General features: G+C 43.9%; 4 protein-coding genes across 4 annotated transcripts; 2 read left to right on the top strand and 2 right to left on the bottom strand.

The window, feature by feature from the left end:
- Positions 1-3,014: 3,014 nt before the first annotated feature.
- Positions 3,015-3,314, bottom strand: CCR75_000332 (uncharacterized protein; the record flags this gene model as incomplete). The annotated part of the gene is made up of 1 exon (XM_067958440.1): positions 3,015-3,314. The coding sequence occupies one exon, from the start codon at positions 3,312-3,314 to the stop codon at positions 3,015-3,017; it is 300 nt and encodes a 99-aa protein (XP_067818153.1).
- A 7,578-nt stretch (positions 3,315-10,892) lies between these two features.
- Positions 10,893-13,089, bottom strand: CCR75_000333 (uncharacterized protein; the record flags this gene model as incomplete). The annotated part of the gene is made up of 4 exons (XM_067958441.1): positions 10,893-11,381; positions 11,461-11,985; positions 12,059-12,501; positions 12,565-13,089. 4 exons carry the CDS (start codon positions 13,087-13,089, stop codon positions 11,240-11,242), a joined length of 1,635 nt encoding a protein of 544 aa, XP_067818152.1. The 3' UTR covers positions 10,893-11,239.
- Positions 12,976-15,405, top strand: CCR75_000334 (uncharacterized protein; the record flags this gene model as incomplete). Its single annotated transcript, XM_067958442.1, has 1 exon — positions 12,976-15,405. One exon carries the CDS (start codon positions 12,976-12,978, stop codon positions 15,403-15,405), a length of 2,430 nt encoding a protein of 809 aa, XP_067818250.1.
- A 33-nt stretch (positions 15,406-15,438) lies between these two features.
- On the top strand, positions 15,439-17,890 carry CCR75_000335 (uncharacterized protein; the record flags this gene model as incomplete). The annotated part of the gene is made up of 4 exons (XM_067958443.1): positions 15,439-15,811; positions 15,895-16,661; positions 16,731-16,819; positions 16,897-17,890. The coding sequence occupies 4 exons, from the start codon at positions 15,439-15,441 to the stop codon at positions 17,582-17,584; spliced, it is 1,917 nt and encodes a 638-aa protein (XP_067818249.1). The 3' UTR covers positions 17,585-17,890.
- Positions 17,891-19,931: the final 2,041 nt, after the last annotated feature.

Here is a 19,931-nt window from a genome sequence, read left to right on the forward strand (position 1 = left end):
TTTCTCGTTGTGCTTGTCATGTCCGCTTGCCATTGTGTCACGGACTTTACGTGTGATGGCTAATCGCTCATCCACAAAGCGTTAAGCCTCGCTCACGCTTTTAGCATCAAACGCGCCTATGACACCGCTGAGATATCGGTCATAAGGCGTAGTTTTATCGACCACTGCTAAACTGGCAGGGTCACGAGGGCAAGTTTCTGTCTTTGAGATGATACCCTCATGGGTCATGGTCATATTGACGAAACACTGTCCCTCTTTCGCACCGAGCATAGTGAGGGGACCTCGCCCACTAAGACTCGGGCTGCTCAGAAACGAGACTGGCGTCCGAGGATGGTGCAGTCCGTTAATGTAAAGCGGTGTCTCACCCGTACTGGCGTGGACACTGTTATTTATAGCGAACTCCACAAAGGGCAATTGCTTGCTTATACCTTGCACCGGTTGGAGTTCGTTTCTCAAACTTAGGGCGAATCGCCAAGCTTCGCGTCCAATGTCTTTAACATTGCGAATGAACGCACTCCAAGCTTGCATAAGCGAGACTTTATCTCGCTTATTATTGCCACTAAACCATCGATGCTTTAGAAAAGCATCGAGATAGAAATCTTCCTCAGCGCGAAAGTTCTTCGCGCTGGGATCAAGGCCATGTAGCTTTGTCGCAATAAATAAGGGATATTTATTGTGAGGAGTAGTTTCTCCAGACAAGCTATTGATGAGCCTTTCTGGCAAAAGCCACGGCTTCTTTTCAGGGGCGAGATGAGACATTTTACTGTCTTCACTCCCCTGAGTGGTACCCACTGAAGCAGGGATACCACAAGGACTTTTCTTACGATGGCTTACGCCACTGTCGTCACCTTGCACAGAGACACGTGCAGGTGACTGTATGGGAGACCGTATGGGAGATCGTACGGGCGATGAGGGATCATCCTCATCGTCGCATTCAAATAGACTGTTTACTCGTCTATCAGAATGAGCCCTCTCATTCGAAGGCTCAAAGTCAGCCGCCTGACGGATATCAGGCGACTGTTCCATTCTCCCCGAGTCGGCCATTTCATCCGACTCGCACTCGTAGTCGACCTCCAAAGAAGGGTCGTATTCACTTGGTGAATCACCACGTGCACTCGCAACACCTAGTGTTGTGCGAGTGGAAGACACTACGGCAGACGTTCCGTCTGCCGCAAGATAGCAATGCGTCACCCGCGGCTGCACGAACCGCAGCCGAAGGCGCAGCACTATCGTCACCCAATATACAGAATCCATAAATAGGTATAGGCCATTATATCTATTTATTTCGCAGACTAATCAGCTGTAGGAGTAATCAAAGAGAGTTACAAATAAGATAGAGATAAGAATTCATTTACATGTTAAGTATTAGGTTATAGTTAAGTCAGCATTTACAAAGATAGAACAAGAGACACTTACTATATTTAATACAGTTTTCATTTTACCCTCTTAAGTCTACTTGTCTTAAGAGAAGTCTTCCTCTGCACGTACAGTGTACGTCACCTAACGTAAGGCACCACTCATAACTGAAGCAGTGTGAAGTGGACTTGTACTGAAACAGTACAAGTCGTAGTGCCCCGTTACAATCGGGGACACGTACTTGAGTTCGCAGACGTGTTAAATACTGACGTGGCATCATAATCAATGAAGTAAGGTACCTCTCACGGAGAGCGTTGCGTATTGCGAGCTCCTCGGCGTCTTGCCTTTTATTTAAAGATTCACGTTGCCAAAGTCTGGCACGCAACCTCTCGGAGGCGCTCTTCCATTGTTAATATTTGTTCAATATGAGCTATTGCGTTCGCAAGGGCTTTAGCCCGACGACAAGCTTGCTCCTCTCGGAGAATTGCTTGCTCTTGATATTCTCTGAGCGGACTCGTCACTATGTTGGTCAATAGGCGCGATGTCATGCATAGTACAGTCAAAACATCCACGACACCACGTTCTGAAAACGGATTGGAGCCCGACGAGATTCATCTTCACGCTTAAGCGTGTTGGGTTGGACCTCTCATCCTTTTCGCCAGACGGAGTGTGGCTATCATAGTCCATGTACTCATCAAAGCGTGGCAGCCACCAGATCTCGATCTGGTGGCAAAAATATATTATATGGTAATTACGTTGAGGTATTTTACATTTGAAACCATAAACAAGTTAGTACGTTGCAGACAGACTCGGTCGATAAGGCTGACATTCGTCTCAAACGAAAACTTCGCTTATGTTTTGCAAAACCAAAAACAAATCAAGTGCGGCGTATCGGCCAAGAAACTAAGATAGGCCTAGCTAGCACTTGGTGCTTTACTTGCAAATACAATCGTGGCTCCATGCCACGCTAAGGTTGAGGAACCGTCCATTCCTTCCTTTATTGGTGGGAAGAATCATTCGACCCTAGTTGACCTCGCGTGGCGCTAGAAAATCGTCAACGGCGTAACAACAATCTTGCCGAAAGGTTACCTCAAATTCCCAAGCGTTTTTTTGGAGGGGTTCACCCAAGTCATTTTACTTAATACTGGTATGGACCCTAGCGATGACGTTGCTTCAGAAGTCTCTACACGCGAAACTTAAGTTTTCTTGCTCGTCGAGCAACGAAGGAAGGGTCGAAATATCGATGTAGTCTTTCGTTTCTTTAAAACACGAGGTGCATTTTCTTTGTGAGGTCGTGCTCGAACTGATTGTGTTGAACGCTCGGTCGCGCTACGACAGACACAGAGGAAACGCGAACCACGCACGCGGTGTAAGAGTAAAAGACTAAGTGAATGAGATTAAGATCCGTCCTTTAATTTAAGTACGAAATGCCATGGTCCACACAACACACATGATGTGTAGTCGACGTATTAACACGCAATATAAATCATCAAGTTGAACACCACCAAGCCGCAAGTTAAATCTCCACCTCAAGACCGTCAAACTTTCAACACTCCTCAATCGAGAACTTCACTTCATGTTCTTCTGTCTCGTTTGTTCGTCAGAGTCCCGCGATAATTCAAACAAAATCAATCTTAAATAATGTGTTTGTCTTGCTGTCAATCACCATAGTTTGCAACCATCCTACCAGTCATTGCAACATCGGTTTCTTTCTTGTCATCATTTAGACATTCACCGAGCCCAACCACAATTCTTAGCTCCTGTAATCGTGGTGCTGTTAGAGCTTTTGTAATTAAGTCATCAGGCATGTTGCGACTTTCAAGGTACAGCGGGACTAATGCGCCGCTTTTTACGTGCGAGCTCACGAATTTAATACGCACGTCATCATGTTTCGACTTTGCAGACCAAATATCTCCTCCTAAGTGCACGCATAAAAGCATAGGTTCTTCGCATTTCATCCCATCTGATGAAGAAGTCCACGTACTCCAAGCATTTGCACAACCACGACCGATGCTAACGTGGAACGTATGCTACAGGTATTACGCCAGCTCAAGCGATGGATCTTTTCACACGACCTAAAGATCCAAGAAAATTGTGGATTGAACTTTTTCTGTTTTTAAATGCTGTTTCGTGAGAACTCTGGTTTTCTAGTGCTGAACAACATAGTACAGTATGCGTCACAAGAGGATATGAATAGCTCTAATGGCCAAGGTCGATCATAAAATAACGGACTATCTACAGCAAGCAGAAGAGCTTGCACATTTGCACAATGGTAGGAGTCAGGAATGACAAACAATCGGGTGGGTTGGTAGATTGTTGGTCACATTTCAGAGGGTCACCCGTGTCGTGTTTTGGATTCAGAGGCGATTAAACAGCGGCCTCGAAAGGGATTGATGGACCATTTCAAAATTGTCCTTTCAAATAACGAAGAAGATGCTTTCAGTGTAGAAAATTGGGACATATTGTCGCATTTGCCCGAACGCAGATACTAATGAGCGCCATGACTCGGATTTCACGTTGGCAATATCAGATATGGTGGACATATCCAAGGACATATGGAATCTAGACAGTGGCAGCAGCAGGCATTTGGTCGGCAATAAGCACTGGCTTGATGAATGTGAAGATTCTAGTGGTACATGTTAACGGCTGGATGGGGAACCCCTTAACATAACAAAAGGGGTAGAGCAGTGTGCTCCGATTTGAAAGGCCCAATGACTCCTAGATATTGGCTGGGAAAACCGATGCATGGTGAGCTTTGTTCTTACAAAAGCAATTACGTGAAGATTTCTGGCCAAGAAGAAAGATGCGGCCGCCAAACAATCTAAGCATTTCTTGACATTTTTTGAGAAACGATTCGACTGTAGCATACATAATCTACGTACCGACTCGGGTGGTAAGTACAAATAAGTTGAATTGTTTTGCAAGGAACACGGTGTGGCTCGACAGCGAAGCGAGGCGCGTAATCAAGCTAGTAATGGCAAAACTGAAAGGATTCACAGAACTATTATGGATATGGACAGATGTACAATTTTCTCGTGTGGATTACCTCTAAGCTCTTGGAGGGCGGTACAATACGCGGCGTATGTGCTTAATCGCTCACCTACCAATGCTAAATCGGATAGAGTTTCTCCATTATAACTCCTGACGAATGAAGCCCCAGCTTTAGGTGAGATTGTCATTTTTGGCTCTCCGTATACGATTTTTTCACCCTATGAAGAATATCTTTGCGTATAGAGGTCAACGAGGATTAATCGTTGGTATCGGTGAGTCAACAAAGGGATACCAAGTCTTTCTGTCGAAGGAGCGAGTTGTCGTTACCTCACAACACGTTAGAAAATCGAACCTCTGACCGTGGAGCAGAACGAGCAAGTCGCTCGACATCTCATGCAAGATAAACAAATTGTTGGGCATCACTGATGTCAACTGCGCTCATGCTTTAAAGCACATCCTACTTTCATATGGAGTTTTGGACCAAAAGGGATACATACTCTCGAGGTGTGGAACCCAGCGTGTATTGACGAGCGCCTCCACCAATTCAAATAATTGGTGAGTGATCTCCCGAGTCTTTCGGAGACTGACGATTCTTCGACTGCTTTCCTTTAGACATGTCAGACAGCATGGACGTGCGCGATCAGTTGATTCAATCCCTGAAGCAGGCCCTAAGCACTCAGAAGGATGCATGGTATTTGGCTATGCAGGAAGAATTGATTACGCTGGAAGAGAATAGAGTCTGGAACGTAGCGCGACTGCCTAAAAAAGCCAACAGCCTGCATTCGAAGTGGGTGGATAAAACTTATAGGGATGAAAACGGTGAACTTCATCGCTAAAAAGACGAGGTTGGTAGCTTGTGGAAATGAACAAGTTTTCGGTCGCGATTACAATATCACTTTTGAGCGGTCATGGATATGTCAAACGTCAAACTCATTTTAGCTTTGGCTAGAAAATTGAGAATGCCAGCGAAGCACGGCGACATACCTAACACGTATGTGAAAGCTGAAAAAGAACCAGAGCTAAAAATTCTTCGTATACCCAAGGGATGAAGATACGACGTAAAGTGTACGGAAATCTCGTCACAAATAGCGCAAACGAGCTTGCGTTGGAGTTACGCAAAGCATTGTACGGACTTAAACGGGCCGGGCGGTTGTGGAGTGGGTTGCTATACACCAAATTCGAGAGTATAATTTTCTAGCAATGTCTTACTGATACATGTGTTTATTGGAAACACATGCAGGGGGGGTTTGTAATTGTTGGCGTGTGTTGATGATCTACTTGTCACAGCGACTCTTTTTAATATAGTGGATGAGCTTTTTAAAGATTTAAGGAACTTCTATCGAGGACTTAGGAGTTGTCAGCAAGATTTTGGGCTTGCGCATAAATTACGACGATGGAAAGGGGTACAATATTGACCAAGAAGTGACTATTCGAGAGATGTTACGCGACAACGGTTTGGAGGAGGCAAGCGGAGCCCGTAAACCTATCGATGAAGACGCGAGCAACTTTAAAATGAGAGTGCAATTTATTGAACAAGCACCACGACGGTGCGGCCACCATTAAGCGTTTCCAGTCTTTAGTTGGAAGTTTGTTTTGGCTCTTAAGATGCAGCAAAAGGGACATGTTGTATGCAGCGCACATAGTGTCCAGACAAACCCATTCTCCAACTTTAGACGACTACAAAATTGCTAAGAGAATTGCAAGATATTTACAGTTAACGAAAACAATGCGTCTGAGGATAAAAGGAGAATTTTCGGAACGTGCTGGTATTAAATAGTTGGATACAGCGATGCTGATTTTGCCGCGGATCGAACTGATAGAAAGTCAATTACCGGTGGCTGGATTACTGTCGATGGAATGCCGGTATCGCAGATGGCGAAAAAACAAGGCGGTGTGTCATTATTCACCAGGGAAGCTGAAAAAAATTATGGCGTACTGAAGCGTGGCATTCTGTCTCCACCATAGGTCAATTTGCTTGTTAAAGAACTTTTCGGCCATGCCATACAGATAATGACCCAGTAAATCAACCTTCACATCTTCCGTACAAAAGTATCCACACGCAGACTGTGCCAGCATAATTTGTCTTTCAAATCGCCGTCCCACTCCAAAAATCCGGATTCCTTACCATCGAAAGGGCAAATTTTTAGCTCCTTCTGCCTAGCATCTGGATAACCAAAATTTCTCCGCCACCTTGCAATAGTGGTATTGGGGAGATCAGAATACCTACACATCGATTTTCTTCCACTGGACCCACGCATTTAACTCCACCGACTCCAGGACCACAGTGAGGTTGTCGTAAGTATATGGGTCCCCATATCCATCTGATGCTCGGCAAAGTATCCATTGTGATTGCCATTGGAGAATTGTCTTCTGTTTGCTTCTCTCTCAGGCGTCTCGGAAAGCGAATCAAGATGCATACGGGGTCCTCGTCCAAAAGAAGATCAAAACATACTTGGCTTCTATCAGGCATCCTCGGGTGGTATCCCAAGGCCTTTCCGACCTTAACCCCGTTGGCAACTTCCTTGCAAAGCCCAGTCTGTGAGCACTCCAGACGGTCCAATCGACCAGCCAGTCCTCTCACAAGATCTAGTAACTTGTTGTTCAGACCTTGGTCGCTTGGCATTTTCTTTCTTTTCTCTTCTAACTTTCCACCCTTGCTGGCCCTTTCGAGTCCAGAAGTACATCCGCAAACTCGTGAGCGAAGTCCCCCGTTAGGCTTATAACTTGTTGATCACCCAGCTGCGCTGCGACAAACACAGAGGGATGCGAACCACGCACGCGGTATAAGAGTAAAAAGAGTAAGTGTATTAGAATATGATCCGTCCTTTAATCTAAGTACGAAACGCTATGTCCACACAACACACACGATGTTTAGTCCACGCATTAACACGCAATATAACCCATCATAGTTTAACACTTCTAAACCGCAAATTCAACGTCCCCCTCAAGATCGTCAAACTTCCAACAAAATGCACCCACGACCCGATCAATAAAATCGTCTATTGACCTCGTTTAGTGGGCCTGTTGGACACCTGATGAGGATGGAGCAATTAGCGGCACCGCCGTTTGTTTCGGCGCAAGTGCGTTCAAATTCGCATGGTAAGGTTTTGACACGGCTTAATTAAATTAACGTAAAACACGCATCTTGCGCGGAAGGTTTAGCCAATAAGCTTGGCCCTTCTTGGCCACGTCTAGTAAAAAAACCGTGGGCGTATTTTTGATCTTAATGACCGCAAAACGTTTGTAGGAAATTTTTTAACATTAAGCAAGACTCGGTCACCGACCACATAAGAATCAATGGAGCTTCTACTTTTAAGCATCTGCTTGTTTCTTTGTTTGTCTTGGCTATTAGCCATTGTATCCCGCACACGCCTTAAGGTGTTTATCTTAGTACATGGCTGTTTCATCATCTTGGTTTTGAACAGAGTTGCACCTTGTATAACTATAAATCGGATGGCAAATTGCGATAGCTTTTCTCTTCATTGACAAATTCTTTGTGCGTCGGCGAATGTTATCTTTTTAACAAAATTGTCTTAAAGACTGGAAAAGGACTATGCATTTGAAAAATTTGGGATATTTAAACGCTTATTTAGGTGTGAAGGCGGAGCAGAGTGGAAATTCAGTTAAAATTCACAAGGCAAAAAGATGTGGAGAAATTATTGAGCAATTTGATCTTGACGATACACACCCTAGCAGAATTCCGGTGGAAACAAAATCACGATGGCTGTGAATAGAATAGATTCTGCGCAACGCAAAGAACCACAAGCGAATGGAAAAGTTCGGTATCGTGAATTCATCGGATATTTGATGTATCTAGCGGCGTGACTAAGCTTAAGTCGTTTAAGAGCTTTGTCGATACGTGCAAAAGCCAACCTAACAGCACATCAATGCAGTCAAGAGAGTACTGCGAAACGTAATTGGTATTCAAAGCCTGGGAGTAGTATGCGCATTCATTCTAATCCAGACTCGAAGTACCAGTAATGTGACGAAGTACCTAATACAGCAGGCAAATATGTCAGTCATAATTACCTGCTGTATTAGGTACTTCGTCACATTACTGGTACTTCGATCAGTGCACGCTAATGCGTACACAACAACTTGGATATGGAACAGGCGGATCACTTCAGCAAACGACTATGCTTATCCTCGCTCTGATCTCGATTTAGCTCTTTAGTTGGGAGACCACACGCCAGACTCGTAAATAATGTGACCTTGAACGTCCGTTGTATTGGGCCCCACAGAGACTTGTTCTCCTAGCAGCTTGTTCTCCACGCGGGCACTAGGAGGGAAATGGTAGTCGAAGTACTTGTCAAAAATTCTCAGTAAATTGGTTTCAGCTTATCTTATCTGTTTGCACATTGCATTTTTCTTTGTCCTTAACTTAGCGTGCCTTCACACGAACAATTTCAGCTTGCTTTCATTATGGGTAGGAAAGAGTATGACCTTGGACCTTGTGCACTCATCATAATGAGCAGCACTTACTGGATATTCACTTCAACAAACGTGGGAGTGTTTACGATCCTAGGTGCTGGACATATCCTGTTTATATCCCTTTCTGAATAGATGTCCCAATAATATCTTGAATTTCAACAACCCTTTAAGTCGATTCGATCTTAATGATGGCGTTCGTCCTACCTTCAATCTTTTTTCGCCTACCTGCGTTTTCTTCAATGTCATGTGGCCGTAATCAATCGATTTGTGACAGCATGATACTTGGATAATGTAGAGTTTGTGAACATTGTGGTTGTGGCTATCGCGGGTTCCAGCACTCAAGCTGCCATTAAAACACGACAAAGCAGCTTACATTTCACAGATTTTTGTGTGAGTTGCATGACGTGCACGCAATGCTGAAGCCTGAGAGGGCCGACAAAGCCATCTCAGCATTCGGACGAAAGCAACGAGGATGACTTGGCCGTAGCCCATGAACGTACGTATAGTTACAGACAAACGGAATGCTGAAATTGTTACAATCAGCACGAGCAACAGATGCAAGTCCAGCAGAAGGAGCGCACGCGGCTCTTGACGGAAGTATGGACTGCAGAAGATCAAAAGCATGACGCGAAAAAGTGTTCACTTTGTCGGCGCAACTATTCAGTGTGACAATACTGAGTGCTCCACTCATTCAATGTGAAACCATTCAGTGTGATCGATAAGTTGGGATAACCTACACAGGAACTTGTCCAAGTAGTTTTTGAGATGATAGCTTGAGACCCAGCGCGTAGTGCACGTGAGCTGGTGTTGAAATCGTGGTGATATTTTGTCGGTGCCCCGGCAAGTCAAAGCAGGTGGCACATCAAGATATGGTCATCGATGGCATGTGGTTGACCAGCTGTCAGAGACTCGGCGGTCCGGACTGAGTGTCTATAGCCAGTGAGATGTGACCACATTCAGCGTACACTTCCAGTTCTGTGAGCGCCTCCTTGCGTTGCATCCTTCCACGAAGACAAAAACAGATTAGGTGTTATTCACTGACACCTTATCGAAGTTCATTCCAGCATAGTGTTTATCCAATAGTAGAATTAAAACCGTCTTACGCGGCGGGAATAATCCACAACTGCTTCGTGTCAAGAAAGTTTAGGTATTCAACAGTGTGGCAAGCTAATTATTAATGGATTTTGCGACTAAAATTGGGGTACTGACCCTTATATCGGAAAATGTGTGACATTCATCGCAGGAGATGATGCTGTGAGCAAGTATTATGACGCAATCAATTGCTGAGGGAGAGTAAGTTTCAGCATGCGAAACATGCATGAAGGGATAAGGTCTACGAGACCTCTAGATGAAGCAATTTCGCACATGTCCACAAACCTTCGGTTTGGCATTTGATTATCAAAAAGCGTTTGTCCTGGCAATTAATCGAACATACATTCGTCGTTCTTGATACATTGACTGCGCTTGCGCTATGTTCGAGATCAGGTGGCATTAGAACTATAAAAACAGAAGACCCACCCATAATTCGTCAGATTAATGTTAAAAACCCTCACACGTGGCCGATTAGGAATATTTAAAAGGGCATGATCAAAAATAACACTCCGAAGTGATTACCTTCGGAGGAGGGCGTGTTAAAGCTAGCTTTAACTAGCTCGCTATTTATGCATACAGTCCCCCCTCTGATAACCTTTAGCCCGTTTCTTATCAGTTATAAACAATTATCAGTTATTGGATTAAATTAAGCTCTAAGTTTGCGACCATAGAACGACCACCGCGGACGACAATTCGTATAAGTTAACGGGGGCTATCAGTTTTCGCGGGTTAAGTTATCGGAGGGGGCCGCATAATATTTATATTAATAAATATTAAATTTTTGTAACTAAAAATATTTTGGAAATATTTTTTGATTTCTAAATCAAAATGTAAAAGATTTGTTTTAAATATCTTAAATAATATTTTTTTTTTAAATCTTTAGTATAAATAAATTTTATTAAAAACTTATTTTATATTACAAAATAATTTTAAATTATCAAAGAAAGATTTTGTACATCATCTATTACTTGTAATATCTCTTACAAAATTACGTATTATATTTATCACTGGAATACTCCCTATGATATTTTAAGCTCCAATGCAATCTGAAAGACGTTCTTGTATTGTGATTTTTGAGCTAAAAAGTTGAGCTCAATTTCTTGTATTTCACCTAATCGTAAGCAATAATCATGGAAAATCCTTTCTTAAGGTCTTTAAACATAACTTGCTCCTTCTGCTCGACTATTTTAAATACAAGGACACATATGAAGGCATGTGCTCTTGTATCGAAGTTGCTTTCTTTTCAAAACCCTTCTCGGAATAGAATAAACTTTCACTGTAGCAATCACAGCCTGCTATACTAACAAGCTCAAGAATTTCAAGCAGCAATAGACTTATCAAACTATTGAGCGTGCTCTATAAAAAAAATTCAGCGGAAACAGCCCATAATATCCTTAAGAAATATTTCCCATCCAATAGCGATAATGACTTGAAACACAAGCATCCAGATAATAATCCACTCGAGCTTTGAGCCCTGATGGTGGGTCAATTGCTGGTTTAGTACACCCACTCTACACGATATAAAACATTACCAATACAAGCGGTTAAAATTCACAATATACAAGAGTGGGCAGCAAGTGATGAGCTTACAAGTCGCGAAGAATACTAAGGCGCTTGTTTAATATAGCGACACGATTGGCCACATCTTGATACTTGAGCATTTTCTCATACAAATACTTAAAGTCATCATTGTCCTGCGAATTAAAAAAGTACTCGGGCTCGTCCAGGACATTCGAGTGAATATTCACATCCGCAAGTTCAATGAAAAGTTGTCCAATAAGCTTTGAAGTGTCGTCTTGCGAGTATTGAATGGACCCCACCGACGCGAGACTAGAAGGAATATGTCTTGTTGAGCGAATACGGTCTCCTACTCGCGTCTCAAATGCCCCTAATGTTGCCGATTGCGACATGGCAAAAGAGATTGCAATTTTCTCGGCCACCGTCATTGAGCAAAGAACGATCGTATCTTTAGCAATACTTGATCGATCACCGTAGCTAAAGTCCATCACTTGCGGATCAACTTGTCCCGTTTCTCTTAAGAAAAAGGGTGCAAGCATCATGAGATGCCACGACTCTTCTTCTCGCGATAACCCCCAAAAAACGCAACAGCCCCTTCTAAGAAATAGAAAACAAAACCATCGATTTCCCAATTTTGTTTTGGTGTGAAAAACAGTGGAATCGAACGTACTCAAAAACAAAGACATGTTTCTCCTGAAGAGCTGCTGTTCGTTGCGTGAGTATTGTCTCGTCAGTCCTTTCAAGTGTCTCAATGGTTTGTGGTAACATACTGATTGAGTGCAGCACTTCTAGATACATTGTATTTTTCCAATTAGCAAAGTAATTGGCAGCAGGTGTTTGCGTTATTGCAGTTCCGGTTTCGTGAGTCTCGCTAGCTTCAGCTCGACAAAACTCTTTTGCACACGTCTTTATATACTGTTGAAGCTTAAATAAAAGAATCTGTTCGCATGTGTAATAGACCGCTACACGCCTTTTGCTCGTGTGGGTGGGTGGGATCCGGGGCTTGAAAAATTGAGCCCGAGCGACGACTTCGTCGTAGTCCGAAGGATGTGCTCGCCATCGTCTGCCACTTGTTCGACGAGCAAGCCCTCCTGGACCACTTGTTCGATGATTCTAAGTAGTTACGTATCGTTAGCATGCTACATACAACCTTTGAAACATCGTCGAGTGGCTCACCAATCCCTCCTTGATTTGAAGTCCAGTCCTTCGAATTTTTGCATCTGGGAATCCAATAGCACGCAAAGGTGCAAGAGGTGGAAGCGTAACATCGTTTTGAGGGGATCTTGGAGCTTCGGCAGCTGAATCGATTGCCATCGGATCCTTTGTCTTTTTATTGTCGTCACTATTGTCTTCGTTATCACTATAGCTCAAATCTCTCAAAGCTATGGACTTTGTGGAGGCACGATTATGACTACTTTGTCGATTAGGTCGAGATTGACGCGTTAAAGTGGACATGTAGTGGCTTGAATCACGATAGGCAGTATCGGGAAAATAAATTACAGCGAGAAAGTTATTACGTTTGTTTTCATGGGATTTTCGGATAAGTACGGACACATTCCACCCAATCAATACAATAATTGGAAAACAATGGCCGAGGAGGAAGACATTAATGCGGGAGCTTTTGTGAACGCGCTGTACCAAAAGGTGCTGCTCTCCGTCAAAGCTTCCAACGCAATTCCATCTGAAAACGATGGTTTTCATTATCATTCTCAATTTACTGCCGACTTTGCCGCGCGATCCAAGCACTCTGGTGCTAAGGTCGAAGAGCTCGTTCGGTTATTAATACAACCACCACGATCTGACGCAGATGAAAGCGAAGACAATCACATCGAGGAGCTATTTGACGGCCCAGAACCTAATGCCCGTATAATTGACTACGCAGATATGCTGCTAGACGAAGCGTCGAAGCACCTCGCAAACTTTATGCGTGGTAATAAAACGACATCATCTGCCTTGGACTCAAAGTTACGACCACTTGAAAATAAACCGCAAATATTTGAAAAAAAACAAAATGTGGAAAAAAAAGAGTTGCAATCATTTCAGAAATCTTCCTGGGGATCTCAAGACAAGCCACAAAAGCAATTTGACGAGAAGATTGATAATTCCGACGTGCCTTTCGTTTCGAAACTGCGCGATAAAGTACATGCTGGGGTCAATGCCGTGGACAATGCTGCGATAGAAGACATATCTGACGATACTGACGCGCGAAATCCATACGATGCCGAGATTAAAGGACTAAAGCATGCTTCGTGGCAATTGACAGTATCTAATGAGCCTTATGCGATGGTAGAGCTCGACGAGGCATCCTATCTATGGGTCGATACGGAAGAGAATCTATTGCTAATGATGAAATCCTTACGAGCTCCTGAAGCTCGTGTAATCGCGGTGGACTTGGAACATCACAGTTATCGATCGTACATGGGACTCACGTGTTTGATGCAAATTTCGACGGCACGAGAGGACTTTTTAGTCGATACTTTGGCGCTTCGAAGTAAACTACAGACGCTCAATCACGTCTTTTGTGACCCGAGCAAAGTCAAGGTCTTGCACGGTAGTGACATGGATATTTTGTGGTTACAACGCGATCTTGGGCTGTATATTGTCAACCTTTTCGACACGGGTCGAGCAGCCCGATTGTTACAATATCCGCGCTTTTCGTTGGCCTATTTGCTCAAGCGTCACTGTAATATTGACGCCGATAAGCAATACCAACTCGCCGATTGGCGCAAGCGTCCACTTGACTCGAATATGGTCAAGTATGCCCGCGAAGACACGCGGTACTTGTTGTATATCTACGATCGTCTGAAGAAAGAGTTGCTACAACAAGGAGGAGAAACGCGCGTGAGTTTATTGGTTCAAGCACTCCGAGACTCGAATCAGTTGTGTTTACAGGTCTATGCAAAACCGCAGCCATCGGAGGAAGAAGCGCTTGCAATTGGGGAAAAATTGAAAGGAATGGTGAATCTTCGAGACTTGTCCGCGCTTCACAAGCGTGTCATTCGAGCGCTGTACTTTTGGCGTGATAAAATTGCACGACAAGAAGATGAATCCGTGGCGTATGTGATGCCAAACCATGTCCTTTTAAAACTCACCAAACACCTTCCTGTGCGATCGGACGAGCTCCTTCGTGTGTGCAATCCCGTGCCAGTACTCGTTCGGAAACATGTTTTGGAAATTACCAAACTAATTATCGCCGAAAAGATAAAATTTACGGATGAAGAAGTGCCATTGCGCGTCGAAACGGTAAATGTCAAGTCTGTCCAGCGGAAAACGTGGGAATTGGATGGACACGAGACTACAGTGATGAATTCGAAGCAAGTGGGGCGTGGTGTATACCCTCTTTGGAAACGAGGATTGCGTCAAGCACGTGTGGCGATACCAAAGGGAACGTTAAACAGTGGTAATAGATCGATTTTTGCGCATGAAAGTAGCGTCTTGGAGACGAAGCAAGAGGTAGCAATGAAATTGCTTGATAAAGTGAATGCTATGGTTGCGAGCACACGCTTTACTATTACGGAGAGTGCCCCGGTCCTACGACCAGTGTTTCCACCAACGTCTTTGATAGCAAATGCAAGTAGTATGGAGACACATGTGGAGGAAGGAAAGTCAACGCCTTTATCTATCTCTGAAACGTATAATCTCTCGAATCGTACAAAGCGAAGAAAGATAACCGCTGTGGACAAGACACGAGTGGCTCACGTAAAGGATCGTGCACAGGCTTGTATTGAAAAATTTGAAAGCGATGATGGCAAGATCGAGACGACAACAGAAGCACGTGTCTTTCAAGGTTTTGACTATGCATCGGCTAGTACTCAAGTTACTGGAGCAAAGTTGCAGCTACAGACCGAGGAGACTGAAAATCGGCAGGGTCGTGGTCGTGGAGGTCGAGGCCGACAAAGTACCAGATCTGTGGGATATAACCCGTTTGTAGCCATGAAGAGTACGGAGTTGAAGGAGCCTAAGGCTGCGCAAGTGAAAAAGAAGCATCATATGCCCCGAAGCGCTACGTTTAGATAGAATTTAGAGTAGAAGCAACTATAGTAAATAGGAATGGGAATGAACGCGTCTATATGTATATGGGTACTCGTTATGACTTGGCAACGAAGAATGACAATTCGAGTCGGACAGAATGTGTACTCATTAGTTACATTATCCTTTTGGAGAACACACACGATTTCAGAAATGGCTCGTAATAATAATGTGGCGAAGCGCTGTTCACCGTCCTTAATTGATTTAAATGTAGACAACGAGACTAATAAGAAATTAATGGCCGCAGCAGACGGAATGAAGATGCTGAACCCTACCGTCCGCAGTGGGCCATTCATGGCAAACGAAAACGCGTTAGACGCTGTCGAGGCTGGGGACGATGCCCCAACGTCCATAATAGAAGCCAACGTTGATGTGAACCACAAAAGTAATGACGGTGAACAAGGTTGACTCTTGTCGATTGTATTAAAAATTATTCATTTTTTCGTAAATTGACATTTTGCAAAAATAATTTGTTAGACTTGAAGATGACTACTTTCGAAGTTACAGCGGCTCTTAATACGAGAACAAACGATAAAAAAAGAACGAGTTTGGACAATTCCATCCTTAAAAAGCCTGGCAAAAAGCGTGCAAAACCTACCGGCAAAGTTCTAATCAATGGCCAGTCAGAGGTCCGAGTTTATAAGACCAAAACAAAAGCCAAGTCCAGAACGCAAGCCGTTAGCAAACCGAAAAAACAAAGTCAAAAAGCACCACCCGGAGTGCCATTTTTCGTGGAAACGGGGGTCGAGTGGAACAATACAAACATTGATTTCAATGAACTGAGTGTACTTCGGTCGCTGTGGGAGTTGCCTGCTGCGTGCCATCTTCTTTGGCTGTTGCAAAGTCCTCTAACGCTTCGTTTTTCCAATACATTGCTGGAATATGAAGCTGCGTTGTTGAAACCCGAGGAGAGTCCCGTGCTCGAAGACGTGTTTACGAAATTGCTACTCAAAAAGAGTGAACGTACGTGTTTGAGTGCTGGCATTGGACTTAAATACGAATGGTGGAACAAACAATTGCGCATTTACTATTTGGATATGTACGACAAGTGGTACGCACTCTTGCGCAAGGCGGGAGAGCGACTACCCGAGACGTTTTCCGAGGACGAAGACGATGAAAATAGTAGCATCTCGGGCTCCGAGACGGATGAGCAAGTCGATGTGGAATTGACCGACGATGAATGGTTGACACTCGACATTTTGAAAGCCCGGCTTGAAACATTGGGTCTAGTCTGCCCTTTAAAGGTGGGTGTGTGCTATCCTTTCGTATTTGTTCATTGATATGAATTAACGGTTCATTGGAATGCAAAGCAGTATCAATCCTATGCGGATTTATCGATTGAATTACGGTGTAAAATTCTCTTGAATCTATGCGAAGCTGTGGTCGATGACCCCGCTAATACGTGCGTGTCATGCGTTTGCTCCCTTGTTTACATTTTTGAATTGACGTGTTTATGAACCTTTGTTGAGACGGCTGAAGTGAATACATGCGTCAGATGGAAGAAGATGATTTGCGCGTGGAACCCCTTGGGAATGATCGTGCGGGGAATCGATATTATTTCTTCCCTCAGTTTTACGAGGAGCGACGATTGTATCAATTGGATTCGAAAACGCAACATTGGGCGCTATGGGCGAAAGGAGATGACGCTTTTCATGCGATGCTTCACGCCATGAAACAAACTCGAGGACGGCCAATTCATGGTGAACAAGAGTTGATTGATCATTTGGAGGTGATTGTCGAGCAAATTGCGGATGAAAAGGAAGTGCGTGCTCGGCAATTGGAAAAAGCCAATCGGATAGCGATTCTCGAAGCTATTCCACGTAAGCGTTCGTTGCGTCTTCAAGTAAAACAATTGGAAAAGGTTGAAAAACACCAACAACACGAAAAAGAATTGTCGATGGAAGAAATTGCTGAAATGAAACGGGCCGAGTTCCTGGCAAAAGTCGAACGCGAAGCTGAGAAAGAGGCGCGGGATGCAGAGCGTGAGTCTCGCCGCTTGCATCGGGAACAAATTGAGCGGGAAGAGGCTCAGACTGAACGAGAGCGACGTCGAATTCGCCGTATTGAGAACGAAATGAAGGAGGATCAAGGGGAAGTACTGGTGGAGACCGATGGGCGAAAGGAAGAAGTCGCGCGGGAATCTCAGCAGGATAATGCGACATTATAAATCAACGGGATTTGAATCAACAAGGAGAATACAACGGCATTTAATGATCGTGCAAGAAAGTTGACGGATCTTTTGAGGAGCTATGATCGGAAAAACTGATCTATTGCTTCTGGTAAGTAATGCACATTCTCAGCATTTTTTCTTGGTTTCGAGCTTATGTGTTTCAGCAACATTGTGTAAATACAAATCTAAGATTAGGACAAACTTTACTTAGGAGAATCGACAGCGCAAAACTGCCACGAAGTTGATTGAGGGCCCATTTTTTTTCTCTACGCTACAATATATAAACATGATTCAAAATGGAGATTGCTGGTTAAAATATAGTGTATGAATTAGCCGAAACATAATGTGTATTAGCCAATCACAGGTGAAGCATAATGTGTATTGGCCATTCGGCTGCGTCTTTAGACCGCGATTGTTCGCCCTGTAAATTAAAAATTCAATTTGTTTTAATTTTTAAAGTATCGACAGCCCAATTAATTTATTGTGATATAATATTCCCTCACGACAAACCGGCTAGCAGTAAAGTTATATTAAAGTCACGAGTTAAAACGCTACTACTATCACCTGAACACTTAAAACCTAACGGCCTTTTACAATTGTCAACTTTCTTTGCGAGCTACCTGGAGTAGCGATGTTGATATCGATCCGCCAATTATATCTTGGTATGACGGTGCGGGCTTCATCTGCAGGTCAAAATTCTCATGCGTTGTCCACTGAAAGGCGTGGAGGTTCATAAGTCTTCATTCTTGAACTGGATAGCGCTCACGCACTGACCTGTTTCTATGAATGAGGATGAATATAAAGCGCTTGATACTTAAAACCAGCAAATCCTGATTTTGATTGGCAAATTTTAAGATCTTTACACCTTACAAATTTGGCCGTGCTGATTGGCTCAGAATATACTGTATGGCATGCGTACCTGACCTGTCCAAGCTCAGTCATCATCACTGAATCACTCACCTATTTCAAACAGTAATTTATCAATTCGCCGGTGACATAAGCTGCTCAATTATGCCTCGCGTAACAAAGCTAAAAGACAGAAGCAGAAGATGATAGAGGTCAAGCGCGCCAACGCCGATGACAGCTCATGCATTCACGATTCTACTAGCAGCGGCTCTTAAGAAATACCTGGACGTTTGGAGGGCAGTGGATGAGAAAAATCTGGACTTTCCATATGTTAAAGCAATAATGAAAGAGCCTATCAAGCAGCTGTTATAATCCTACCATTAACATATCGAAAGCATAACAGACCTATTCAATATATATAGGTGGTGCGCCTCGAACTCAAAGACGGAAAAAGCCGAACGAAGGAAAGCTCCTGTTATCAGTAATCTTTTGACCAAATACTTGCTGTTGCAGGACCAGTTTTGCAAAAATCTGGAGTTCCAGATGAGGGTGATGACGAGGGGGGTGATGACGAGGTTGGTGCAATCTGGACCAAGGTGCCACTGATAACAATCATTAACACATAACAAAGACTGGCAAAGCCAAGCAAAACCGGCGGCTTGTAGCTCTTCCTTATCTTCGGCTGGTGAAATCTTGATATGCGCAGATAGTAGCTAGCACACTGATAGCGCAAGGTGCTGTATATGCGCGCTCTCTGCGTGATTGATCCACACTCTGCCTGTAGGACGCAGAACTGCGTTCTGTCGCTGAGGAGAAAATACTCAAAACAGCAAAGCTATCTGCAGGATGGGGACTGCTTCTACTGTTGAGATTTTGTTGAGCAAACAAGTTGAAGGTTAAAGTATCAGCTCTGACAGCAGATGTCAACAGAATATCCTTCCGCAACTTGTATACGCCCTATCTCCTACAACTCAGAGAACTACGACACGCTGGCTTCACTCAACTGACATTAAGTACCGCACAGTGGCTAAAAGAATATGCATTAATGGCATGGGCGGCAGGATTTCACTGTGTACCGTCGGTTTTTCTTGGAGCAACGGCAGGTTTAAGGCACGGATGCCGATTGTTGCTGGGAAGGAGGAAATCTAGAATATCAATGCAGAATTCATTGAAATTGGCCGGCTTTCTAATAATGGCATCCGTCAGCTCATGTTTAACTCATGATGACTTTTGCAGCTCGTGATGGACTTAAGCGTCTTTAGTTACCAGACGGTGAATAGCCATTGCGAAAAACATGTCAGGGTAGGTCGATTCACGTCAGAGACTCCTTCGCAACATTATCGGCCGGTTTGCACTTGATGAGAAAAGGCTGCTTAGCATCCCGATCTAAAAGCAGCGGCCTACATCATCATGCATCTGGGTGCGCATTCTGGTGGATGGTGGACGTCTGAGTGACATGTGTGACTTGGCTTTCCCAACCTCTGAGGCTCAGTTTCAC

This window comes from Bremia lactucae, linkage group LG6, assembly GCF_004359215.1.
Source record: "Bremia lactucae strain SF5 linkage group LG6, whole genome shotgun sequence".
Taxonomy (NCBI): domain Eukaryota; phylum Oomycota; class Peronosporomycetes; order Peronosporales; family Peronosporaceae; genus Bremia; species Bremia lactucae.